This window comes from Aythya marila (genome assembly GCF_965140915.1).
Source record: "Aythya marila genome assembly, chromosome: Z".
In the NCBI taxonomy this organism is placed as follows: domain Eukaryota; kingdom Metazoa; phylum Chordata; class Aves; order Anseriformes; family Anatidae; genus Aythya; species Aythya marila.
This window is the reverse complement of record NC_139080.1, coordinates 26,110,040-26,137,776: the sequence shown is the minus strand read 5'-3', so window position 1 is coordinate 26,137,776 and position 27,737 is coordinate 26,110,040. Positions and strand designations below refer to the sequence as shown.

Genomic DNA, 27,737 nt, shown 5'->3' with positions numbered 1-27,737 from the left:
TGAGAGGAGTGAGGGAACAGCTGTGTGCTCTGCTGAGCTGCCTGCTGAGTTAAACCACATCACCAGACTTTGCTTGATGGACAAACTTTTGAGTCGTTCAGGTTAAATTTGCTGTGGACACAAATAATCTCAGAGGTTAAGACTGTAATTTAATTACAAAAAAAAAAAAGAAAATTATAGTGAAGGAACTCAATGTCTTCAATTGTGTAAGGCAGAGGAATAATAGTTCTGTGTTCCTTGGGCTACTTTTCTGATATTTTATTTTAAATGTCAGCAATAACAGACACTAATTTTAAAGTAAAATTTAACTTAGTCACTCACATTAAAAGTCAGCAATTTTTATGCCCTATTTCAGGTAATGATTACCTACATGAAATGAAATAATCTGTTTAAGCAAACCAAGGTAAATATCGATCTGGAATTCAAGATAAACAGAATTTTCTGATTAGATAGATTATGTCAGTTCACTAAAACTGAGCCTTTGGTGATTTTACTGATTGATTTGATGATTTTACTGATTGATTTTGCTAGACCTAGACAAAGATGAGCAACAGTGTTTTCTGCGTGAAAATTAACTGAAACTCTTGTGACTGGATTAATTACAACTGTTTCTGCTACAATGTGCACATTTCTGCTCAGATTCCTGCCAGAAGCGCCCCGGTCTCTTGCATCCCCAGAGCATGCCATGCTTGCGGGGGTGTCTGCGATCCACTAACCCTGTCCTAACACAGAATAACTTTGAGAGCAACAAAAGGGCCTTCTGGAAAGGCCGAATCTGGTGGAAGCTGGGCTGATGTGGCTGGGCAATGGTGTGCTGCTGCCTGCAGCCTGGCTGGGTGTGCTTGAGTCAACTCAGAGCCCCAGGAACCGGTTTTTCGGTGCAGCAGGGAAAACACACCCCAGGCACCTCCCTCGGCAGCCGGCATGGGGCTCCTTCCCTCAGGGGAGGAGGAAGAGGAGCTGCCAGCCATGATGAAGGGGCTGAGCCACCTGTTTGGTGCCAGGGAGGATGTGATGCGTGGAGAAGCGGTGGCCAACCACAACAGCTGTGAGTGTGCGGGGACTGACGGGAGGTCTGGCTTCCATGCAGTGACCCTGAGCATTGCACTGGGAAGAGAGGAGCTGTCAATATGAGATCCTGAGTGGGGTTTGGTGCATCCATCTTCCAAGAGACAGCGTGTCCTGCCATCCGCCTGGCACCCTGCTTTAACCCAGGTTGTCCAAGAGCACTCGCTGGGGTTAGCACATGCTTGAGGTTAAGCACGTGTAAAGTTTCACAGCCAACAAATGCCTCTGCGTTGTGTGGGGATGCACATGGTGATGGGAGGGAGTTCTGGTCTCGTTGCACTTGGTGTGCTGTGTACTGACGGTAGACTCGAGATTTTATCTTGCAAGCTGGTCTGTGAAAGAACAGTCCACAGCAGCGTGGGCTGCAAATAGTGAAAATGGGTTATTTGTGGAAACTGAATGGTAATTATTAAACTCTGCTGTGACTGTGTCCTGTGATTTCAGTGTGATAGTCACTGAACCCTGTTCTGGGTCATGCTTCCTGTTTCCCAGCTTGCAAGAAGGGCAGATAAAGAAAAGCAGTGAATAAAATATCACTGTTGGATTCAATACAAAATTTTCTCATGACTTCTTTGAATTGAAAAATTATTATTTTGGTAAAAGATTCATGTGACCCTATAAAACATCTACATTAGTCATTTTGTTTTCAGTTACAAACATGAAAATACCGATAAATAACCACAACATCAAATAAGTGATTTTTTTTTTTTTTTTTGGAAACTATACAGTGAAAATAACTGGAATACTTTTGTCACTTTTATGTTTTCCTTCCTTAAAATTCTTCAGCCAATTCAAATTTCTGTTTGTTTCCCTTGTTCTTTTGAAGATAATGGCAGATTTCATATTGTGGATTCTACAAGAGGAATATAAAAGTAGGGGGAAAGAGGGAAAGATATAAATTTATAAAAAAAATTATAAATTCCTTATGATCCTGTCTGTGAGTAGTGAAATCTACAGTTCATTTTTTACTTTAGTGGAAACAGTCCTTGATTGTTCTGTTACTCAAAGATGGATCAAAGCCACCTACTGTGAAGTGAGACTTGAATATGAGGAAATTGAAGGTATTTCAAAACTTGAATTGCTGTTGAGAAGGACCTTCTGTTTTCAGGTCAATTGAAAGTTGAAGTAAACTGCCCGTTTACGTGCCTTCCCAAGAGAAAAGAAAGATTGGGTTATTCAGCACTCTGTATTAAATCTTAGTATGTATTCTTTGTAGATAGGACTGTCTGAAAAGGAAATCAGCTGTTAAAATTAATATTTTTACTTACCTCAAAAGTAAAATTGAAAATAAAATACAACTTCTTATGAAACCGCTAAGGCATTGAGTCAAACTTCTGGGAAGAAGTGAAGGAAAACAACTCAAAATGAGTGACAGCTGCAAACGGTTAGTGGATTGCTGCCTCTGCTTGAAAATCAAGTGATTAGTAATAATGCAAGAAGTGCCAAATTCTGGAGACCACAGCTTAGATAGAAAGCTTCCATAAATCTGTAGTCTGACAGCCCTTTGCTCTTGTAATTTCATGCATGAAAAAAAATCATTTTGCAAAAGCAGCAAAAAAAAAAAAGAGCACAGTGGTGTGTCTAGATTGCTGCTGTTCTTGGTTCTCTAAGAAGTATTAAGAGAGAGAGACTGCTAAGAAACATAAAACCTTGAGGGAGGGAAAAAAAAGTCTAATTTTTAACAGTGTATTTCCAGTTCATGACTTCCACACAGGAGAGAAAAATCAGTCATCAATTCTTTGTCTGAGCTAAAAGCAAAATTGTCCTTGCTGTGCAGAAACAATAAAATAAAATAAAAGCACTGCTTCCTCTTGTTTCTTGAAGGCGGAGTAAGTAAACTGCTGGGATTGTTCCTGAATGCCCTGGGATGCAACAATTATCTTCGCATCTTCGTGTAAGACACATATGCGAATGTTCATCAGCAGACAATAGCAATGAATGTGGCAGAACTGCAACTAATTGCCGTTATTTGTTGCAGAAAGTTTTATTTCCACATTTGCCACAAACGTGCTTTGAACAAGATATCCTACAACCATTTGTTACCCATGTTTGAAATCAAGGGAGTGGAAATACTTAATTCTGGGTATAGACGATGAAAACTACAAGTGAGGCATTTATTCTGCAAAGACTGCTGTTTGCAATGCTGATTTTTCTGCCAGCCACGCTTCTTGTCGAAGATGCCAGCTGAATGCAACTCCCTTGACACACAGTCTGTTTGAAAACTTGAAAATAATGTGTTTTAGACACAGAGAAATCAAGGAAATAGGATTAACGCTATGATACCTGTTTGTTTGTTTTGTATGAGTCTAGACAAGTATTCTGAGGAAACATCACTTTAGCCTTGTCCAGTGCATACACTCTCCTCAAAGGATCTTCTGCCAGCTGTTGCTACAGGCAGAATATTGGTGCAAAGGGACTTTTGCCCTAACTGGGTATGACCACTCTATTATAATAACATGCCACTGTTTTGGTGTGAAAGCTGGTTATTGCCTTTAATGCTTGAAAGCTAACACAGTCGTCTATAGCAGTATTATTATTTAGCTATTTAGTCCAGTGGTGCATTTTTATTTTCAACTGTTTATTTTTTTGGTCTTTTCCCTCATTTTATAAGACAAGAAAAACTCTTCTGTGATTTCAAGGGACTTTTGGGAGGATGCTTCTGTAGTTTGAGGTGCTTGGCTAGTGTCATAAAAAAGCAGGAAACTGTTTTGGAACTGTCCAGTTTGGTTTCTAGTTTGTTTTGTACAGTACAACTGTGGTTATTTCCACTGAGATTATAATCACATATAATGCGTAAGATGCAATTAAGTGACTGCCATACTGATTTTCTTTAGTATACTCTGCAGCCATACAGCCTCAACTGTATTTTCATTAGTTGTTAATGAACTTAGACATAATACAGCAGAACAGATTTGCATGAGAGTCCTCTAAGGATGAAATAATTGCTGCAGTTTCTAGTTCGACAGTGAATACTGTCCTCCTTGTTGATGTCATTAGGCAAGCAGCCTTCTTCGCTTTCATGTCAAAATATTCTAGAAAGAAGGTATCTAAAAGAAAAACATTTTGAGTGTGATATGCTACTGAATTAAGCATATCTTAAAACTGATACCATAATTTCTCTCAAGTACTGAATTAAATGTTAAGGCAGAAACATGCTGATAGGGAAATAGTCTGACCTCTAAGTTGGCCAAATTCATGATCAGACACTGGTATTTTATTTTCCAAGGTCACTAGATATTTGTTGAGTTTTGTGGAGGTGTTTTGTTACAGCTGTCCATTTGCATGCTACAGCTACTTCAGTTGGCTGAACAGATGTTCATCTTCGGCTTGAGACATTAAAGGATGGTCCCAACTTAATAGTAAATTCCCCATTCAGGCCAAATTTTGAGTTCAACTATTCACAATTTTTTCCTGTAGACCTTTTTTTTTTTTTTTTTTTTTTTCCCCTTTTTATTTTGTGTTTTTTATTGTTGTTTTGGTTTAGTTTTGTTTGGTTTTGTTCTGTCTGTTTTTATTTTGTCGTTGTTGTTATTTTGTTTTGTTCTTTTCCTACACAGTTGAAGCATGGTCACTGCTACACATTTTAATGTATTCTGGTGGTGTGCTCTGTTGCAAAATAACAGCTTTTCCAAGAATAGGAAATAAATGCTAGAGTTTGTACTGTTCATTGTTAGGTTTATAAAATGCCTTGAGACCCATTTTGATGGCAGAAGCTTCATAAATGAACTCTTGTTCCTGTGAGCAGTGCAAATAATGGTAGTCTGTGCTGTGAAAAGCCTACTTCTGTTTGCACTTAAAAATTTAGACTAGAAACATCAGCCAGATGTCTCTAGAAGAAAAAAATATAATCCTGAAACACTTCCACTTTGAAAAGCAAATGATTCACATAAAGTATGAAACCAGGACAAATAACAGAAGAAAGAATGGTATCTGTCCTTTAAGTTTGTTAAGGCTATTTTTTTTAGTAATATATATATATTTTGAATGTCTTTATACAGTATTACCAGATGAAAGAGAATTTCAACGTGCTGTGAAAATGAACAATTTGGAAACCATGGAAAAGCTGTTTAAAAAGAGTGTTAATATAAACGCTGTAGATACTGTGAGTATAAAGTGCCCAAAATGCAGTGCTCAGGGGGTTGCGTAGCGGACACACAGCTGGCTAGAGCTGGGTGGGTCCCAATCCTAAAGATGACTAACCAGTGTTTCATGTGTCCAGTATGGACTGTAGGATTTCATGCAGCATAACTCACAGGTTTTTGCATTTAGCCACTAGGCTGTGCATAAAATTAGGACCTAAGGGCCTCTAAATTGTGGCCCTTGCTCTGTTACTGACTGCCTTCTTGTGTAATTAATTCCCTGGGTTTCCCCATCTTTCAGAAGGGGAGGACTTAACCTCACAGTCACTTTGAGAACGAAACTGTGCTGCTAATATTACAAACTTCAGATGCTGGTGTGAAGTGTTACTGTTCAGTGTGCATGGAACCACAGAAGTGTGCTACCACAGCTTCTGGCTTCACACTGAGATCAGGTTTCAGATTTGCCATAAATAGACAAGAACACATTTCTTAGCTGATACCAGCTCCAAAGTCTGAGGACACACACATTTCACAGTAACTAAGTAGAGTGCTGTGCATCAGAGGTAGTTGGACAACAACACAGAGGTCCCCAGTATTTATGCAGGAGTTGAGGAGAATGGTTTGCTCTTAGTGGCTATGTATAATTCCCTTGCTCATGAACATCCTAACATTACCTTACTCGTAGAAGCAAAAACATTGCTTCCTGTGCTTACATGCATTTCACCCTACTGGGGAATCACGGAGAAAGTAAAGCTGCATTCCTTTTTTTGTTTGTGAAAAAGAGATGGAGATAAAGATTTATTTTGAGTAGAACTCAAACACTCTTGAACAGTGACCATGTACCAATTAATTGCATACTTCTATAAATATATAGCAGGTGACCACAGAGCCCAGTCACTCAAAATATTCTTGCTTCCTTACAGTTTTCCAGAATTTGGGAAATTAAACTAAATATAGTTCCAGTCCAGGAGTCTGAATCTTTACTCTCTCATCCTTAAATCAGGTCTATAGTATGATACGTGCTTGGATATTTTGCATTGACTGATGCTCATAGCAGGGACTTAGCTTATACTGGCAGAACAGCTCTTGCATTTATGTTGATTTTTCCAACCCCTGTATTTCCAAGCCAAATAAGCAAGGCTGCCAAAACTCAGCTAGTTTTGCTGATAAAACTATTTCTGTGCAAGCGTTTTTTTTTCCTGGCATAAATCCCACCTGTTTATGTTTTAATTCATATAGCTGTACATTTAGAGTTATAAATGAATCAGTCAGCTGATCTGCATAGAAGCACAACAGAACAAATCCAAACTGACTTTCAAAGTTAAATGCTTATGTCACATATGGAAACTCTCAGTGAGTTATGTTAAATCCAATTATGGTCACTTCAATTATAACTGAAACTCTTTCCACCAAGGTTTAATTCATTTTAACCAATCTCTTTTAGATTCACACCATCAGTTACCTTAATGAAAAATTAATTAAATGTTTCTGGTAAGCCTTGAGCTGTTTCATCTGTTTAAAATTACTCACTGTTCACAAGGTGGAAGCCTTCATTTGCATAGATAATGGCTCAGTCTGGGAAGGTGACTCAATATTGAGAGAGGAACCTCATCATGTGTCGCAGAGATACAGTAAAATGTGAGGAGGATATGAAAAGCAAATATAATTGTGTAAATCTAGTCCTCAACGTTTTCAAATCCAACTATATAATAAAATAGTACACATGGGTGCTTCTGGCGCTGCATGCGTCTCCTCTAGGCAGTGTATGATTATTTAATCCCACTTTGACAGTGTGTTTCAGCCAAGGGATTATTTTGGTACATACAACAACTCTGTAACTAAACTGTTCAGGTTCTGCACAAAATCTTTATGATCAATACCTACATTCTCTACAAGGGAACAGAAATACAAAGAACAAGTTACAGGGGAAATATGAAAACGTATGCATATATTAACCAGAGAATTTAATTAATAATCAGAGAATTCAGAAATCCTGACATTTGCATTAGGAAAAGAGTTGTTTTGTGTATCTGACAACCAAAACATTGCTTATTTCAGCTGAAGCGCACAGCATTGCATTTTGCTGTTGCAAGAAGCCATACATCTGCGGTGGATTTTCTTCTCCATCACAAAGCTAGACTCGATATGGCAGATCAGGTGAGCTGTTCTACATGTTTGGATTCACACAGTGTAGCAACAACTCAGGGGAAACATAAAGGTAAATATTTCCTTTACAGCCTGCATTTTGCAAAATTAGGTGGTTGCTGTAAATGCTTCTATTTTTCAAGACTGCACACATTTGAATGAAAAAAAAACCACATCAGTAGTGTAAAAAACAGTGCCCAGATCACTGGCAATATTGAATGCATGTGTAAGAACAACGGTGGTTGCACAAACACCTGGTCTCTGTGGTAGCTACATATTAATCATTAATCATTAATCATTAATCAAGAGGCCACTTGTATATGAAAGTCATCACTATAAGTAAAAATTGGATCCAGAGATTGCTGGGAGCTCAGAAAATGACTGCTTGTGTTCCCTTCCCCCTTTCTGCTGTGAGCAGCATGATACAAAACTGTCGGCTACTCTGCAGCCTCCGAGACTTTCAGAGTTGATCAGTTTACGGCTAATTTGGCTGGGCCAGATGGCAATTTGCAGCGCAGGGTTTTATTCAGATGCCATGACCATGTTATATACCATGTTATTAATAAACAGGTTATTCAAGCTAGGAGTTTTCCAGTGAGCTGCAATTTGTTTCCAGAGAAGCTATTTGTTTAGTTGTTATATAATATGAGTTACGCATATATTTCATCCTAAGTAATGAAAATAGAGTAATCATTTACATACACACACACACCACTTGCTTCTCTCTTCTTATCCACCATATGCTGCAGTATTTATTTATTTAAAAAAAAAAAAATGAAGAAGACAAATTCCATGCTGGAGGGACTGGTGGGAGGGAGAAAGTTTCGTCATTGCTATTTGCTGTTGGAATGAAAATCAGATGAGAGAGACCTGTCCGTGCCAGTAGCTGGCAGCTACAGGCCTCTGTGTTCACTTGCAGTGTAGGAAAGCCACCCACTGTTCATCACTGTTTCATTTGCTTTAGAGCATTGTCCTGCACTGCCTGGGCAGTGCGTGTCCCACACAGAAGGAAGGCACTGCTCATTTCTTCATGGCAAATTATTTTTCAGATTGGTTCAGGCATTAAGGTGACTCAGAGCATTTTTATTTTTTTTATATATTTTTTTAAATAGCTGGGTCGGGTGCACTGAAGCCAGCTTGGAAACATAAACCTTCCCCCCAATGCTGGGGTTCTCTTAAACAATCAGAATATTATTCTAATTAAGGATTACCTTTTAATTATTGGCTGTTTTAAATTCCTTGATTCCTTGATTCCTCCATCTTTATTCAAACATTACTGGAAACACTCCATTATATTTAGCACACAGAGCTTAATTATTATGACAATAGATGTTATATTTGATGGTGATTCATGTACTTTTTGACAGTTGGATTGATATTGCAGTTGATAAGAAATGGAATGAACATACTGTGAAGAAGTCAAACTCTTATGAGAATTTGGGAGAAGGAAAGAAACGTTTAAGAACAGAGTTAACTGGAAAATCATGGTGACTCATGGAAATAGGGTTGTTATACATTATAACCCAAAATGTAATTCACTGCACCCAGAACTGGCTCCCTCAGGTCATCACACAGTTTCGGGAGAGATGGAAACATTTTTGGGTAGTTTCACTCCTCCATCCTAGAACAGGATAAATCCTTGTCTGGAAATGCCAGGCCTTCAGTAAGGGAGAGGGGGAGCCTAAGCCTCTAGTGTAATTTAAGCGAGAGGAACCTCACTCACACTGCCAGCTGATAATGCTGATGCTCTAGTGCCTGTGGAACAGACCCCGCTTGTACACTGCATTAATCAAAAAGCTTAAATAAATTTGGCGGGATGTATTTTGGTGCTAATTTCTGACTTTTTCATTTTATTTAAAGCATGGCCTGACAGTGATTCATCTTGCAGCTTGGACTGGAAATCTGGATGTAATGCGAAAATTAGTTAAAGCAGGCGCTGATCAAAAGGCTAAGAATGAGGTGTGTTGATGACAAGTTTTTATCAACTGTAAACATGTTAGTGTTGGGAAAAAATCAAACCCATTCTTACAGAGTTGCTTGTGGTTTTTCAGGAAGGAATGAATGCACTACACTTTGCAGCCCAGAACAACAGTGTTAAAATAGTTGATTATTTTCTCCAAGATCTTCATCTGACTGACTTGAACAAGCCTGATGGGGTACAATATGTTTTTTTTCTTCTTTTTTTCCTTTTCTTTTTTCTTTTTTTTTTTTTTTTTTTTTTTCCCTGTTTATTCCTTTAATGTTGTGAGGCATTTGTTGTGGGCAAAACAATCTTGGCTTGGGAGTTCCAAAGAAATTAAATTTATTACAGCTTGCATAAACATTTAATTACTGATTTGGGTATTGAGAAAGAAGTGTGACAAACTGCCTGACAGGCACGTAGAGAAAGCACCTTTCCTCCCTGCGTGCCTGCCTGAGGTGAGCTCTAGAGGCTGTTCCTCCCTTGCTCCCCTTTGCGCTGGCCCATTGGTGAGGTGCTGGGAGGCAGAGGGGGTTGGGGCCTGTCCAAGGTGGTTTTCTTTTTGCTGATCCTGTTTCTCTGCTCTGGTGCAGGGTTCCTCCATGAGCATCCCCCTGCCTCTCCTCCCTTGCATCCTCTCATGTCTCAGCCTGTGCATCCTCTCGTATTTCCTCTGTTATCAGCCTGTGCACCCTGCCCATAGATGTGGCTGCCCTTTCTTTAATATCTGGCAGAGGTACCACACATTCCTCTGGTGGGTTCAGTACCAGTGGTTTGGTTTTGTCCATTGCTGACAATGCAGGCTTCTTCCACCAGTGGAGTATAAACCACATGCAGCCTTACCACAGGGCTGCTTCAACACTTCAACAGTGCCAGGGCCTTGTCTTCATCGTGTTTTGCTATGCCTGTAGTTTTCCTTCACACTCTGTTGGGATCTCGCTTTGAAGGCTTGCTTAGCTAGGTAGGGTATTGTATCTTTACAGGAGGAAAAAATATTCTTATAGGATCTGTCACCAAAACAGCAACTCTTTCCCATGCTTTTTTTGAGCCTTTATTTGTATTGACTGAATTCTGAGTTCTGTCTGCACGTGACAAGGCTGATATTGAGAAGAGTTTATTTAACAAAACAAACCCCTGTGGTTTAGGACTTCAAGGAGTCTTCTTTATATTGAAGCTGTATCAAAATTATGTTATAGTTTCTTGCATTTTTTAATTAGATTTTTAATATAGGCCACTATCGGATAGCCTTTGACAGTTGGTTAGATGGTCTCACCATCTGACTAGTGGTATTATTGTACCAGGATTACTTTCCACTGTTGAGTTGTAAATAGTTGGATAAGTTTTTTGTTGTTGTTGTTTAGTCTTAACTACCTACAAACAACAATAGCAAAAAACAATGTACAGTATTAAATTCAGATCTCCTGGATGAAGTTTCTGAGACGAAGCTGTTGTGGTCTGTGCTTGTAGAATTCAGATTCAAGTGTGTTAGGCCGTGAAAATAAATTATTAGTGCCTGCTTCTGAGCATCTTCAGACATTTAACAAAACAGTCCTTTTGATGAATAGTTTAATACCATGAATAATTAATAATTAAATATTTTGAGCAATCTTTATAACTCATTTGTTACCATTTCCAATCAGTTTTCAAATATTTTCTTCAGGACAGACAAGATGTATAATTTGTTGGGATTTTTTTGCAATACAAAATTTTGCTTTTTAAAAATTCTTGCTTTTCTTGTATATACATACTTTTCTGCTGATGAACTTAGTCATTATTATATATAAGTGTTTATGCAGAATAACAGGTGCATATATAGGTAATATATCTGGTAACTGGAAGCTTTCAGTAATTCTGTTTCTTTCCATGATTATTTTCTAGAAAGGTAGAAAGCCATTTCTCCTGGCATCTGAAAAAGGCCATGTTGACATGATAAATGACTTGATTGCTCTAAAGCTGTTCACATCTGAAAAAGATCAGGTAATGCTTTCTTTTCATGCTTAGGAGAGATTACTTTGTTTCTGTGTAGTTCCTGCACAACCCAGCAGTATGAATAAGCTGTGCAGGTGCTGTTGTGCTGGCAGTGATATATGTTGGACCATCAATGACACAAGGATGATGATTTTTCAGTAATTAAGGGAAGACAGTGGAACTTGTGGTCCCATTGCCAGAAGACTTTTCCATATGCATCATTAATAATTCATGTAAAGCAAGACTGGCGTATGCTGCCTGTTGGAAGAAAAGGGAAAGTCTGGAGGTGAAGGTGCCAGCCTCTGTACTGGGACATCAGGTTTTCCATTTTCTTCACTCAGCTGTGTCTGTGTGCCACTGATGAGTGGCTAACTTTTCAGAGGTATTTAAGTACTTCAGAAGGCAAATAAACATGTGTGAGGATTTTTCAGGAGTGCATAAATGCCTGAATCTAATTGAATTTGCTGTTGACTCTGCATTTTAAGGTGTCTTACTAACTTTCAAAGTCCACCTTTAAATTTCTTTATTCCTTACGTCACTATTACTGGACTGAGCACATTGGTGTTTCCTTGCCTGAGGCATTGCAAGGACAAATATATAAAAAATGGTGAAAAGGTCAGAAATCGTGTTCATAGAGCCATGTAAACAAGCATTCAGAAAGTCATGCTGTCATTTTGGTCTTCTGGTAATCTATTAAATGCTGCCTTTCAACCCAGATCTCTGCTGTGCTAAGCAGTCTACTAAAAAAGGTAAAAAGACAGCCTTGTCCCAGGCAGCTAGCAGGCTGAATGTGTAGAGCAGCAGTCATGGGAGCTAAACTTTGTGATCCTACAGAGTGAGAAGGTAACAAGACAGGACTGAAACTCCACTCCTGGGTCATTAAAAGCAGCTGTACCTATCCCTTAACAAATATACTTTTTTTTTTTTTTTTTGTAAAAGAATTTTGGATTTTTTCCCCACTAACAGTGTCATTGGAAAGCTGTTCTGGAATCTCCTTTCTTGGAAGGTCGGGATCCTTCTCGCAATTTCTATCTTCAGTTTGTTTCTAGCCAGTTTTACACTTGTTCTTATGCTAGCACTGTCTTTTAGCTCAGAAGCTTTTGCAGTTCCTGATAATCATTTAGATTGCCCTTCATGTCTATTTGCTTACTGGTATACCATATTTTTCTTGGCTAATGAAGAATCATGCTGATGGTGAAGAGGATTAAAGATTGCTGCCTTGGCATCAAAGCCATAACAGCATCATATATACTTACTTAGGTTTTGTCTGTTAATCCTTAAGTCAATACGTCTGGAAGAGTTTTTACAGGAAGAGTTTTTTTTCTGATTCATTCTTTAAAAGTTAAGATATTATTATTATTATTATTATTATTATTATTGCTAGTAATGCACTGCAGTTTTCAAAGTGTTAACAACCATCCAGACCAGCAAAGTCACAACTATATGCATGAGAAAATGCTCTTTTCAAATAAGCCTGGCTCTTGAAACATGCTGTAGGTTTGCCACCATTGCCCTGTATATAAGAGAGAGACAGAAGGACAAATGGCTTTGTTTGTTGTCCTTAACGTTTGTTGTCCTTGACGTTTTGGGTTTATTCTGTGTTCTAAAATGTCTTCTTTGACACCCTAATTTCAAGGAGGGAAACACCGCCTTGCACCTAGCAGCCAAAAACGGACACAGTGAAGTTGTAGAAATTCTGCTCAAACAGTGGGAGGAAATAAATGACCTCAATCAGGTGAGGACACAAATTACTGAAGGAAGTAAAGTTAGAGATTTGAAAAAAAAATAAATAAATCACAAATTACACTTTAAAGGAATATTTTTTTTCCACTGAATGGAAAAAACTGCTGCTTTCATAGTGTGTTCATGTCCTGTTTCATTGTCCCTCCTCCAATAAATTCAGCTCCGCTAGCTTCTTCAATGTCTCTTGCTCTGTCCTCTGTTCCCCATGCAATGACTTCCTCTCCATTTTGCATGCCCTATTTATTTGTAGAAGAAAATGGTCCAGCAGAAGAAAGGAGTAAGGTGTATCCACTCCTTGCTAAGGCTCTCCTCTTCCTTTTTCAGCAAAAAGCTTATGGGAGAAGGGTTCTCTCTTTTCCAGGTTGTCTGTTTGTGTTTATTTGTTGCTGTCACTTTTTTTTTTTTTTTTTTTTTCCCCGCCGTCCAAAGTTGAGGCACAGGAATTCTTTTGAAATGTGAAGCCTTCCTTTTTTTTTCCAATATTTGACTAATTAAATGTGTTATTTCTGCACATAAAGCTTATGCTGCTTGTGTCCCTGCTGTGCCATGGCTAGTGGTGTCACCTATCCATCCCGCTGGAGATGTTACTTTCTGTGGACAACCAGGTCACTCTTATCCCACCATGAGCTATATATTACAATAAATTCATTTTTACTGAAATGGTGGTGGTAGAAGTTGAAGCAAGGAAAGATCAGGAGATATGAACACTTCTGTGAAAGTTGAAGCTCTGGAGCAATTTTCTGTAAACTTTTGTCCGGTCTTAGAAACAGGGTTTAGATCCTTGTGCTGATCATTTACACAGACGTAGCTTATTTTAGAGACCTCTTGTGAAGACATGGAGACTTTGGGCTTGTGAGGTGGTTTGAAACAAATATGCAGCAGAATTAATTTTATTAAAAGTGCTCCTTGTAGGTAGAAAGTGAGATGGGAATCAGTTAGAAAGCCATGGCACTGCTATTGATTCCCAGAATCTTTGTTTCTGTTCCTGTTGATTGTAATATTCTCTGGAAGGAGAACAACCATGACAGGTAAAATAGTTATCTGTATTTTACATTTTGCTTTATGAATATCAACATAATTGTCACCCATCACTTAACTGTGAGTTGCCATTTCAGTGAAATGTTGACTTGGGAGCATTCACATTATGCTCTCTTGTGATCATCTCCCCTTTTTTATTGAGTTGGATGAGCCTGATAAAGATAACCTCTGTAGTGTCATAACTTTATAATCTTTATAATTTTTATAATTACATGGCTTAAACAATTGTAACAGGCTTTTTTTTTTTTTTTTTTCCTTTTTCCTCCCCCCCCCCCCCCCCCACCCTTTTTTCATCTAGAATGGAGAAACACCATTTTACTTGTCTGTTGAAGGCGGTCATGAAAAATGTGCTGAGCTGTTACTGGAAGCAGGGAGTGACATCAACGTTTTAACTCATGTATGTACACAAAATCCCTTCAGTACACTGCTGCTGGCACATCCTGGGCTGTGGAAATGGCTTTGTCTTCTCTCTTCTGTGTGTACTCACAGTGTATTTGCTCTGCTTATTTTTATAAAATGGTGTGTGTATATATACATGCATACACATATATTTGTATATAAATTTGGGAATGCAAAGAATGTTAATTGTGGAAGAAATTTAGCATAGATATATTTGACAGAATAATGATGTGGGCCTTTTTTATTTACTGTCAATTGAATAGTAAAACATATGGCTAGGAAATGTAACCATGTAGGGTAATTGAAAAACCTCATTTTTGGCAGCTTATACGCCTGAACTGATGACAAATCTCTTCCCCACATCTGGTTCCTGAACTCCAGTCCAGCTCAGATGTGTTAAATGGCCCTGGCATGCCTGTTGCAAGAATTTGCAGCAATGCCTGTGATTCCAGCAGAGTGAGAGCTTGTTTGTTTTAGCAGAATTATTAACAGAACATTTTCTATTGATTTTTTTTTTTTTTCTTAATGTGTTATGTGACTGTAATGGCTTGTTAAAAGTCAAACTGAACTAACAGACTGGGAGATACATTGGGATTGTTGTAGTCCATGCCCCCAGTAAAGCTGACAATGTTGAATTATCTCTTTGCCAATAAAGATTGAAAAGGACTGTGCAGTACTGATGTTTTCAGCATATTTGTTGCATTGTGCTAACAACGGAAAGGTCCTCCAGTGTTTACAAAAACATGTAGCTGTAACTGGTGGCCTACTTCATACAATCACATCGTTTTACCAAAGGGAGGCCTTTTTTTGCAGGTGCATACAGGAGGATAATAACACCAATATAAATGAAAGGCTATTCTCTATTGATAGCTGTCTTCAGTACCATTTATTTATTATTTTCCCAACAACAAAAAACATTTCTTGCCCATAATATTTCTTTCAGAACAACAGCAGTGCATTGCAAATTGCAATTCAGAATGGACATCTATCTTTGGTTACTTTTCTTATTGATAAGAATATTGATCTGGCCCCTAAACCTGAGGTGAGTGTGTATCAATACAATTTCCCTGCTGTTTCTTCAGTGTGCCCTGTCTTTATGGACTTCCTTGAGAATTCAAATACTGAATAAGGCCAAGTGGTTCCTTTATTATTTTTACTGTATTTTGCCTGTTGTGTAATGTGACTGAGATGATTTATTTTAAAGATCAGACTGTTTTTGCACTGGTTGTTCTTACTGGTTTCTGTAGCTGAAGCAACCTGTAAAACTGTAACTGAGGTTTTGGAAATGTTTCCAGTTGAGCACTGTGTGCGAGCTTTATTTATTTTTCTGTAGCCCCAAAGAAATGGTTGTGGTTTATAAAGATTAACGAGCTGGTGCCTGGCATTGGTATGGAATTATTTTTTAGCTGTATTTAACAGAAACTGATGAGTCACAGGTACAACAAGCAAAGTGATCTTGCCAATCTGCTGGTTGAATAGTGACTGGTGTTGGACCTGTGCCCCAGTTATTTTCATGAATAATCACTCAAATATAAAAACTTTATTTCTTTCTAGCTATAACTTGTTTTTTATAATTACTACAGCAAGCCAGGTTATTATGAAGGATATCTACAGTAGCAGTATGCTACAGGAGTTTATTCCTGGAAAGTAGATTTTGACAGCTGCATACTCAACACAGAATTATTCTGCCTCCAGCCTGTTCAAACAAGGGCAAACCCATTTTTCTGAGGGAACACAAACATTGCACCGAACTCCTCACTCTCAGCTAAGGCCAGCAGCGCAGCACAGCATGGATGTACACAATGCCTTGCTGCAATTGTACGTGGCAGCACACTGCTGTGCATGGTGCTCTCAGCAGCTGCAGCTTCCCCTGCAGTGTTTGCTTACCAGCTGCTGTAGCTGCGGCAGGAGCAGCCCACTATGAGGGATGCTTGTAGTGGGACCTCTGGCACTGCTGCATGCCCTGGGGTGCCTTGTCTGCAGCCCTGCGGCTCTGCAGGAGCACACCCTGCATTTTGTCAGTAAGGGTAGGTTTTAGCAGGAAGCTCTTTCTTGCTTGAATGGACTTCTAATAAATGCACCTAATCGTCTTGTTGCTTTCCCTCCACAGCAGAAGAATTCTGCGCTTCATTTAGCAGTCATGAATAATCATCTGCCGGTAGTAAAAGCACTCTTGGATGCTAATCATGATATAAACTTCTTAAATCATGTAAGAAAAACTGGGAATTAATAATAACTTCATGGCTAAAGAGGAGATTATGTGGATTTTTATTCCCCCCCCCCCGTCTTTTTTTTCCTCCTCATGAGCTCAAGGTATCAAAAAACAAAACAAAACAAAACAAACAAACAAACAAACAAACAAACAAAAACAAAGAAACAGCAACAGCAAAAACAAAAACAGAAGGGAAGAGGCAGTTTAAGAGGCAGTTTCCCCTTTGTATTTTTGTGTGTGTGCATACGTATTAGTCACTGGTACATGCTGTGCTAGTAGTATTTGTGCAAGTACAGATAGCAAAATGTTATATACTAGGAAAATATTTGGATTAATTTATTGTTCAAGTGGTATGACTCATGCATAAAACATGACAGCAATGTCTCAAACCTGATTGTAGAGGTAAGCACAGTGCAGACTGTCAGTGGTCTGGCAGATCTGTTTTTTTCCCCTCACAATAACTGGCAGTGTACATTTCCCAAGGTATACAGAGAGAGAGATTTCTGGCAGGCTTTCGGGCTCTCATAACCTGAAGTTATCCAGCTGAAAACTAGTACTGTGCACACAAGCTTGGTCAGCTCAGGAGCTGTTAATTAATGGCAGTTCTAGAAAGGCCTACCTATGTCATTTGAGATTTGAGAGGTTCCCTCCAGCCTTTCTCATTAAGAAACCATGAAATCCCATGAAGATTAGTGCACTGAAAGAGCAATCAGAGCTCCCTAATGGAAGGTGGAGCATTTCTCTGCTCTTTGGATGTATGTTGCTCTCTCAGTGTGCTGGGTCTGGCCAGGATGGAGTTAAAGGTCTTCATAGCAGCCCACATAATGCATGTTTTGGACTTGCGGCCAAAACAGCATTGATAACCCAGCAGTGTTTCAGCTGTCGCTGAGCAGTGCTTGCACAGTGTCAGGGCTTTCTCTGCTCCTTGCTCTGCCCTGCAGTGAGGAGGCTGGGATGTCCAGGAGGAGGGAGGGGACACAGCCAGGTGGAGGACCCAAGCCAACTGAGGCAGTATCTGTGACTCTGCGTGTCCTCCCCTCCCAACAGCATCACCCTCAGGAGGGATGTCGCAGGTCTCTGTGGCGCAATCGGTCAGCGCGTTCGGCTGTTAACCGAAAGGCTGGTGGTTCGAGCCCACCCAGGGACGTGGGTGCCCATTTTCCTGCAGGTGGGGACCTGAGTCCATGGTGTTTGGCCTCTTGGCTGATCCACAGCATCATGGCCCCCACCATGGAGGGAGAGGAGTCCTCTATATTTGCATGTCTGCCCACTCTCATGGATTGTGGGACACTTCTGGACTGTGTCTGGAGGTTGTTGTCCATGTCTCTGTAGACCACCACCAACCATGAATCCCCTCAGATTCTGGACGCCTTCCTCTCTGCTAATCCACTGGCTGATGACAATGTATTTACTGTGGCTGCCAATTTACACACTCCCTCACATGTTTCCATGCTTGATCCCATGTCAACTTGTTTTCAGTTTTTGTTCTTTGAGTGTTGTTTACTACTCTCTTTTGCTTTGCCTGGGGGAGCCATGACAAAGGCACTAGCCTTGAGCTTCTTGTATTGTAGGGTATTTGGGCCCTTCACAGCTGCTGTCCCCACGCTCTGAGAACCATCTCATGGAGAAGATTAACAATTACATCTTTTCTCCTTTTCTCTTCTGAGAGATGTTTTGTGGAGAGAGAACAGAATGGCACCTACCTTTCCTATCCTTGGCCTTGGAAGAGACAGAGAGAGACTGTCCCACCAGGGCTGCTGAGGCCCATGCAAGGCATATCCCGCCTCCCACCTGACAGACAGGGATGTTCCCTGCCATACTGGCCAGAAGTAGTCTCCAAGGAATCTGTAATTTGTCCCAACTCATGGTGCATTTAACTGCTGAAGATTAATTTAGGAGTTTCACGTGTATTCCCAAAAGAGCTCCTGTGAGACTTTATGTAGAATCTTGTGGCTGGCTCTCTTGGTAGGTAAGGTCATGGTGCATGGCTCTACAACACTGAAGTTAAGGTGGGATTTAATACTTATCTAAAGGTGAAGAGACATCTCCAACCACCTTTCTCCCAGCTCCTGGTGCAGCCCCAGCCTCCTCAGTGGCAGGGTAGCATGAGGAGCTGAGAAGGCCTTGGCTTAGCATAAGCACCACTCAGCAACAACTGAAACACCAGCGTGTTAGCAGCATTATTCTCATCCTAAACAGCACTGTACCAGCTACCAGGAAGAAAGTTAACTCTATCATCCCAGCTGAAAGCATGGCAGTCACAAAACCTTCAATTAAAAAAGGTTGCTGTATCATGTGAAATGTGCTAAGGGACATGTCCACCTACACAAGGTTTCCATAAATGAGAACACACCACATTTGCTGCTGCGTTTCTCCCATAGACATCTGGAATACTTTCCTGTAAGTGCAAATAGTAGAAGAAAAGAACAAGAGGCAAACACTTCTTAGTGAATAGGAAATGCATTCTTATTACTAGACTGATAAACTCCCCAGGGCACTTGCTGCTAGTTTCTTACTGACATTCTGTAGAAGGGTAAATAAATGGGTTTTATTTGGGTAAATGAAGCTGCATAAAGACCACACAACCCTAATTTCAGGCCAAAAGATTAGACTTGAAACTGAATGTTCCTTGACCTGTGCTTTATGTTAATGGTTTGGTCTTTTGTAAAGTTTGTTTTGTTTTGTTTAGTTTCATTTTATTTTACTGTGGTTTAAGGTTAACTGGACACTCCATATCATCATATTGTGGCAGGGCTGGCTAAGAAACCCTGTCACGGACTGCAGCACAATGTGCTGTTGAAAATCAAGGTTGTCCAGTTGTTTCTGCATGAATTTCAGCAGGGAAAGATTACTTGAGAGGCTAGCATGGCAGTTGGCACTTGCATGAATCACTCTATCCAAAGCACCTTGTTTTAAGAAGGTAGAGGAAGAAATCACATTATAATCTGTTAGAGGTGCATAACAGCAGCTTTGTCCTGACCCAGCTGGAGCTCTTGTCTGTTTTTCCTGCAGAGCTCCCAGATGCTGTCTTGTTTGTCTGAAACAAAGCCGGTAGTTATATCATTGGAAAGTTAAATGTTTTCGTTCTGTTCAGTATTTTCTAGCCAGGGCCATCTCTTGTTGTGGATCTTCTGTAGATTTAGATTGTATGCATTTTTTTTTCCCCTATGGGGACTTTGGTTTATTGTATTTATTTGCTGTTATTAATTTCAGAGGCAGGAAACTCCTCTGCATCTGGCAGCTGATCTTGGCAATGTGGAGCTGGTGGAAATGTTGCTGAAGGCAGGCTGTGACCTCAAGACCATGGATAAGGTAGATGACACTCCTTACATATGCAAAGCTTATGTAGCTTTATATTTCGCTTTATAACCTTCTTCCCAGAGATACAGGAAACACATGTTTCCAGTCATCCTTTGTAAAATGAGTGCAGCCAAAAGTTAGCTGTTACAAAGGAAGTCTGCTTTTAACGCTGCCTTACCTGTGGCTTGCAGAAGTCTGTATGGTATTGGCCAAGAGCTCTTTTTGAGCTCAGATGTGATGAAACACACCATGAGCAAAATCCAGCCATTTAATCATTTTTAAAAATGATTTCCATGTACAAAGCTGTCCTGATAAGAGTAAAGCTTTATGAAACTAGTGTTACCTCTGTTTTTGGTAACCTGACATGAACCTTGGGGCCCCACCTTTGCAATGAATTGGTACGCAGACACCAGAGATGTCCCCATCCTTGTGTACAGAACATCAGACAGGAAAAAGGGGAGCCTGTGTGGACTACATGGTGTTCCCCCAGCCAGAGTCCTCAGCCCACAGAGCACACACACCTCTGCAAGCTGCAAGTGGGAATGCTCTCTTGGAAGCTCTTCCTGCCCACCTGCTGCAGGTGTGGTTGTGGTTGGAAGTGACTGAAAGCCAGGAGGTGCTCCTTGTGTGCCCAACTGCTGTGCTACACGTGCACACAGGATGACAGTGGCACAGGAGCCTGGAGGCACCCCTGCCTCCAGCCCCACCTCCCAGGGAGCACAGGGCAGCTTTGCAGGGTTGGAGTGCTTGCAGTCCCTGGTCTCTGTACTTGCTAGGTATGCCTATGCTGGAAGGATTTTTATGAAACATAAATTCATGGCTTCCAGTGTGATGCTTTCCTAAAAATGGGTTCCTAAATGATTTCCTAAAAATTAAAACTCCCTTTAGCAGAGCCATAAGCTAGGACTCAAAAGGTATCCATCAGGGAATTTTATTATAGCTGGAGGGTTAAAAGAACTTGTAATTTATTTATGTATTTATTTTTAATATACTTTATTTTATTACTGAGCCTTCCAGTAAAGGGGTTAGCTTCTTTTAGGCCTAACTTTCTGGAATGCCTAACACTTGATTTGTGGAGCATACCCTGAATATTCATACCTGGGGTATCTCCACTCAGTGCAAGCCCACTGTACAGAGAGAACCCTGAGAAGCCGCTGAAATGCCTCCACACCAAAGTGCTGGTCACTGAGATAGGCTCAAATGGACTAAACAGTCATGTGGGCTGGAATTAAAACAATGGCTTTTTATTCCTTTGGTTGTCTGCACTGTCCATGAGACGTTGCCTTCAGCTGTTATGAGAAAGTCATTCCCACATTCCCTTTTCCTTCTGTGACCCAGAATCTCCTACTGCCCAAGACAAGATGTGGGTTTGCTCTTAAAGTAGATTTCCAATGCAGACGATGCAGCTCATGCAAAGCATAGGAGAGCCTTGATTGCAGCCATGCTGAAGCCATAAAATTTTAGTAGACATGCTTTGTTGAAGAAGAAAAAATAAAGAGATGGGGTTCTGTAAGCGAAGCTCATGTCTTTCTTCTGTGTGTCCTCAAATATGTGAGATCATGTCCTGATTCACTCTCTCTGCTTGCAGAACGGAAAAACTGCACTAGCCATGGCATCAAGGAGCAATTATGCCCTAATTGTAGATATGATCATTAAAGCAGAAAGGTATTATGCCACAGAACAGGTAAGAGACATCCTTTTTTTTGTGCTGAGGAGAACTCTGAGGGAAAAGCTGATTCTGATCTTAGAGTGTCTTTTGCCTGGTTTGCTTTTGGCAGTCTACAAGGCTGGCCTTGATAAATCAAGGACTGGGAACAGGAAAGCCTTTACCCTGTTCAGGTTTTATCCCTGTCCAGCAGTAAAGCTGTAGGCAGATTTTTTCATTTTTCTGCACCGAGCTCCACAGGCATTGCAAAGGGGTGGAGAGAGATTCTGACCCAAATTCAAACTGTGCCACCGGCATCAGGCCGGTGTCCTTCGGCACAGCAAAATCCGTGGCTGAAAAATGGAGGAGAGCAGGTGTCTGATTTTACTTTGCTGTGAAAAGCTCAGTGCTGCGGTGGGAGCTCCCTCTTCTGTCTGGCCTGCGTTAATTACTAACCTCAAGAAAGAAGGCAGGGAAAGAGCCAGGCAAGGCTGTGAAGTGATCACACGGCTTAGAATGACCTCAGATTGTCTCAATTTGTAAAATTCTTTCCCAAATTGGCATGATTATTTAAACGCAGGCTGCTGAGCGATGGCCCTCCCTAAGGGGCTGAGAGTCAGCCGAAGCCAGTAACTATTTTGGCTTGCATTGACTATCCCCTGTTGGCGGTGAATCTGCCTGTGCCCTATAGTAGATAAGTGTCCGAAGGAGATGAGCTGACTTTAGCTCCTTTACAATCAAAGGAACATTTGGAGGTGGGCTTCTGGTGAGGACCCCTTTGGAGACCTGCCCTGAAAGTCAGACTTATCCCAAATGGGTTTTGAATATTCAGGAGAATTCACGGTGTATTAATTGCTACCATCCAGAATATGCAGAAAGTTAATTTATTCCATTAATTACAGTCATAGCAATGAGCTACAAAACACCTGCTATACCTCTACACTTGATGAAGGGGACGTATTTCAAAGGAAGATGAAAGTTAATTTTAGGGCATGTTAATGCTCCATAAATAGTTTAGTCTTGCATTGGGTTGCTGTGTTCTTATTTGGACCCACAGGTTTATGTGCATTTACTGAGAACTGATTAAATTTGTTGTGCTTTGATATAATACAATTTAAAATCCCCAAGCTATCTCAAATACTGTTTGTAGGCAGTAAGAGATGTCTATTGTCACATCCACTGTGGAAGAACTGGAAGAAGGAAGATGCTGACACTATTTATTTATGTAAAGCAAGTGGTTCTGTGAGCACCAGAGCCGGCAGGGCCAGCAGAAGGAATTCAGTCTTGGGGTGTAGCTCTGAGTTTCACTGCTCTTTCGCTCTCATTGCTAAGCTGCCTCACAAGTCTGTAACTTGATTCTTGTTCCTGCTTCCTGCTTGCCAGTGTTTGCTTTACTAGGCCAGACAGGAGCCTCTCAGGGGTGGTATAAGCATCCCTGATCCTGCCTGAGCACAGGAATTAGCTGGCCTTTTAACACCCCTTCCAGCCCCATGTGTCCAAACTGGCAATGCTTAGTCGCAGGGAATTGTGGTGTTAAATCACAGATCTAGATCAATTATTATGATGAAAACCACATCTGTGAACTCCATGTGTTGCGCGTATTTGACTTGTCAGTCCAGAGTTGTCAGTTACAGTATGGTTTAAGTGGCTTAAAGGGGAATTTAGAAGTGAGGTCACTTGTTGCCAGAGAAGATATGACAAGCCTGATAGCAGCAAGCACATAATGCTCCTGACCTTTTGGCACTGTTTGCTGAACTGCCTGAGGAGAAGTGAAGTTGTTAAAGCAGCTGGTTTGCCTGCAGAAGCTCAACACACACAGGGAAACAGAAACCTACGTGCTTGGTTCCCTTACCTGAAGCTAAGGGCAGGGCTCAGATGTTACGGCTAGGGAATATGAAGTTGCTCTGCTGCTGTTGCCATGTACCAAACCACAGTTTTACACCATTATTGTGGCAACTGTCTTTTTATTATATCGAGCAGACTCATCAGCTGTGACAACACTCTAGTTACAAAAGGAAATGTCATGTTGCTGTGAGGAAGTGCACGTGACTCAAATGTGTGTGAAAGGCTGTCTTGTTCTCCCTTGTTTATCCTTATTTTTTTTTCCTTTTTCTTTTTTCCTATTTGTGGCTACAACCCAACCCTTCCCAGAATGCTTTTGACCAGATTTGAAAGCTGCTCTTACAGTCCCACACTGCTGCTGCCTAGACACACAATTAACAGCAAAGAGAATCTGCGCTACTGCAAAGGGAGGAGAAAAAAGCAGTTTTATTTTTGTTTATTTTGTTGCTGTGTGTGTGCTTGTGGTGGTGGTGGTGGTGTTCTATTCGTTTGTTTTTAAACCTCATGAAAGATAGACGGTACTGGAGAGAGCCTGAAGTGCTCACGTGGCCTGTCATAAACCTCATGCTGCACGTGTCAGGAAGCATGAGATAGTGACTGCATCAAGAAAAATGGATTCAAGCATACATGATAATAATTAGTTACTGAACTGAGTGTTGCTTTTTTTTTTTTTTTTCTTCTCACAAGGCTCTCAAAAGGTTAGGAAAAAACCCTAATAACCCTATTTGCTTTGCCATCCTGAAAAAGATAAGGTTTTTCACTTTGAAGACTGACCTGAAGCAGGCCTAGCATACCCTGTATCAAAGTAGTTTGATGTTACCTACATTAGGAATAAGACTTTTCCCTGGGCATCACTCAACTGGGGTGAAATCGCTGCTGGGCATGGCTCTTGCAGGGATGTCCGGAAAAAATAAAACAACAACAAAAAAACCCCACACCAATCTCATCAATTCTGTTATGGGCAATCAGTGAATACCTAGCAACATCATTTTTAGGCTGGAGGGTAAAATGCTTGCTGTTTAGTTGGAATTTTGGTTTTGGTAGCTATCTAGTTTTACTTGTGCAGGCAATAAAACTAGGTCCAGATTCAATGAGTGCCTGCACCTTGCAGGCTGGGGCTCTGTGTGCTATACCCAGGGTCTCACACAGCTGCCACCAGGTGACTGCTTGCATCCACTGCAGCCGAGCTGGGCTGACAGGGCAAAGGCAGGAGCAGCCAGAACAGGTGCCGTGCTGGTGGTACACAGCACGAGGAATGAGGAACAGCTGTGGCTGAACTCCAGCCACGTTCAAAATGTGGCCTGTAAAGCAGACAGCTGAAGGGCTCAACTTCTACCTGCTGTTAATTGCTATCGCGTATCAAGTGCCAGAGGCAGCTTTATTTTGCTCTTAATGATACATATCAATAAACACAGGAGGTCCTTGTTTCTGTCATTTCCAGTCCTAAAACTATAAAGCCATGCTTCCAAAGAGCTCGACTTCTATCCAAATATGGTTCCTTTACCTGCACCGAGCATATCTCCTGCCAGTAGTCACGTATTGCTGTACACACACAGGGTTCACTGCATGCTGAGTGAAAAACATTCCCACCTTTACCACAATGTTTGTCACTTGCTTTCTTTTTTAGGCACATGTAGGTCATGATGATGACTGGTCGGACTTTGGTTTGTCCTTTAAACAAGATCACAGTATACAGACCAAGCAAATTCGTTCCTCCCTTTGGAACCTGGCATACAATCAGTTAAAGCCCCAAGAATGGAAAAAACTGGCCCTGTTCTGGAAGTTCACAGATGAACACATTAGAGCTATTGAAGAACAATGGACAGGTAACAATAAATAATTGGATGGATAGGTGCAAGTTAAAGAAACCACGTTAAGGCACAGAGCTGCTCTTTCATCTCTGTGGGTATGACAGATACACGCTGGTTGTGCTGTTTTTATTTGGTGTATGAAAGCGAGCAGTGGATGGATACAACACTCGCCCCTGGCTCTGGGGAGGCAGCGCTGTAGGAGCACAGCCCAGTCCTGCTCTCCCTTTTGGCCTGAAGAAATCTTTCTCTCTGTAAAGCAAAAGCAGGAGCAGAGCAGCATGGACGGGTCCTGCAGGACACATGCCACGCCAGTGAGGACCTGGAGTGCTGCATGAGCCAGGAGGGCCCTGTTTGCACTCTAGCTTCCTAACTGTCCTGAAACTGTGACTTTGTTTTCAGGTATCTCAGTGCCAGGACATTAATACTTCTACAGCACACTTGCACTCATTTACTATTACTCCAGGGTGTATTTCCACATGTTACACAAAACTGAAAGTTAAAAATTAACTTTATGATATAATAGTATTGGATTCATCTTTTCAAGCCTTAGGATAAAATTTGTTTTTATTTATTTTAACCTTTATTTCTCAGTATTCATTTTGCTGCTGGGTGAGAAAGGAAGTGAGAGCAAATGCATTGGTTTTAAAAACCTCTTGTAACTCTAAAAGTGCAAAAGCACAAAATAACACTGTTTTCAGCATAGGACAGACAAATGATTTTGTATTGCATAGGGAAAAAAAGTTATAAAGAACATGGACACAGAATGCTGCTCATCTGGTTACACGGTATTTTGCTGGCTCATCAGAATCCTGTCAAGCATATATATGAAGATTTGGTGGCAGCAGGATTTCGACATTTAGCTGGTAAGTTGTGTGGTGTAGAGAGAATATTACCCTGTCCTCTGCGAGACTACCACAAGGTGCTGACATGCCTGCCTGTGCTGGGGAAGATGTGACCATGGCAGGGATGAAGGATGCTGTCTTCCTTTCTGGGAACCTGCCCTTAGAATGGGCTGAGTTTGGACAAGGAAGGGAGTTTAAGTGAGACAAGATTTCCGAAGGAAGCAGAAAATATGCATTTTGCTTCCCTCCTTTGTCTTACAAAGTTGAAATGTGGTGGGTTATCCTTCAGTTAGATGAGTGCTGACCTTGCAAAAAAGCAGAGCCTGCCAAGCAAGCATTTTCTCTTCTTTGCTTTTACAGAAAAGATCAGAGCTCAAAGTAGCACTGACGTGGACTCCAGAAAATGTGAAATTTCATGAGTTCATTGACAGAACATTGCATAATGGGATTAGACGCCAGAAGGAAAGAGACTTTCACATACAAACAACTTCTCTGGAAACTAAAATACATTTTGAAGCCGTATGATTTTTTCCAAGCTAGAAATTGCTTTCCTGCAATATTGGTTAATTCCTTCTCATATGCTTTGCTATATAATGATTTAAAGTGAATGGCTGGCTGATAATTTTCAACTATATTGTTAAGCATGAACCAACTCCCTGCAATTTCTACACCTGCTTTAACATACATAATAATTCCATATTGGAACTGCACAGTTAAGCTATTTTGTTTTTGACATAAAATGTAAATGAGATGCTTTCTTGCTGAAATAAATTTAATAAGTGAAAATCATGTGTATAAATCAACACTTCCAGAAATAGGTTGGCACCTGGCTCCATTTGGGATTCAGGCTTTTATAAAGTCTTACTAGGATAATAGTTTTCCTGACTGGAGAGAGCTTTTCTCACGTTTAACTAGTGCTAGGATTATGACACATTTCTTCTTCAGCATTTATGTAGTAAAAATAAACAAAAATATCACCTTGTAAAACCACCTGCAGCTGGCAGCAGAACTTCCTGTCATGGCATAACCTTGTTTACATACTTGGAATATTTGATATTTTAACACTTAACACAGTGATCATCTATTTCTTGTTCATGTCTTAACTTAGTATGTGGTAGTGACTTGCTTAATGTTTAAAGGTTTTCCGATTGCTGAACAGATTTCATATATTCATATATATATATTTAAAAATATATAAATCATAAAAATACTTCATATTCCTATCTGTAAAAAAACAGTTTTAGCATATCTTGGAAGTATTGAAACATTGCCTTCTCTACCATAGCTAGCATTATTTTGTACTGAACTTTATCTATCAGCTTTTTAATACAAACAGTAATCTGTATCTTAGTCTTATGCCTAAGCACCCTCTCACATGCAACCTGCTTTGACCATGCTCCAGAGAGATGCAGGCTACAAGATCCATGCTACAAGAGATGCAGGCTGGTAAATCCACAGCATTTGGAATTAGGGATCCAAGTTAAATGACAAATTCTTAGGTCCTGACAAGTATCTATCAACTCTTGCAACATTCTGTGACATGCCTAAGTAATGAAAATGCTTAACATTTTGATTGACTCTAGTTACCTCACATGGCCTAAACCACATCCTGGTTGTGAAGGCCATTTCCCTGTTATTCTTCATTTAAGTATGCTATTGTAGCATACTCAAATGTAACTCAAATA

The 27,737-nt window shown here is 40.4% G+C and overlaps 1 protein-coding gene across 5 annotated transcripts; it reads left to right on the top strand.

The window, feature by feature from the left end:
• Nucleotides 1-985: 985 nt before the first annotated feature.
• Nucleotides 986-27,626, top strand: ANKDD1B (ankyrin repeat and death domain containing 1B). Of its 5 annotated transcripts, none has more exons than XM_082783582.1 (15): nucleotides 986-1,048; nucleotides 5,067-5,170; nucleotides 7,206-7,304; nucleotides 9,153-9,251; nucleotides 9,344-9,448; nucleotides 11,131-11,229; nucleotides 12,857-12,955; nucleotides 14,300-14,398; nucleotides 15,344-15,442; nucleotides 16,511-16,609; nucleotides 19,826-19,924; nucleotides 21,501-21,596; nucleotides 25,027-25,225; nucleotides 25,942-26,073; nucleotides 26,413-27,626. In XM_082783582.1, the coding sequence occupies exons 1-15, from the start codon at nucleotides 1,015-1,017 to the stop codon at nucleotides 26,469-26,471; spliced, it is 1,521 nt and encodes a 506-aa protein (XP_082639708.1). In that variant the 5' UTR covers nucleotides 986-1,014; the 3' UTR covers nucleotides 26,472-27,626. The 5 variants fall into 5 exon arrangements, with proteins under 5 accessions (XP_082639708.1, XP_082639709.1, XP_082639710.1 ...); XM_082783583.1 differs by having other exon boundaries at nucleotides 986-1,215; nucleotides 26,413-27,623; XM_082783584.1 differs by lacking the exon at nucleotides 9,153-9,251 and having other exon boundaries at nucleotides 26,413-27,624.
• Nucleotides 27,627-27,737: the final 111 nt, after the last annotated feature.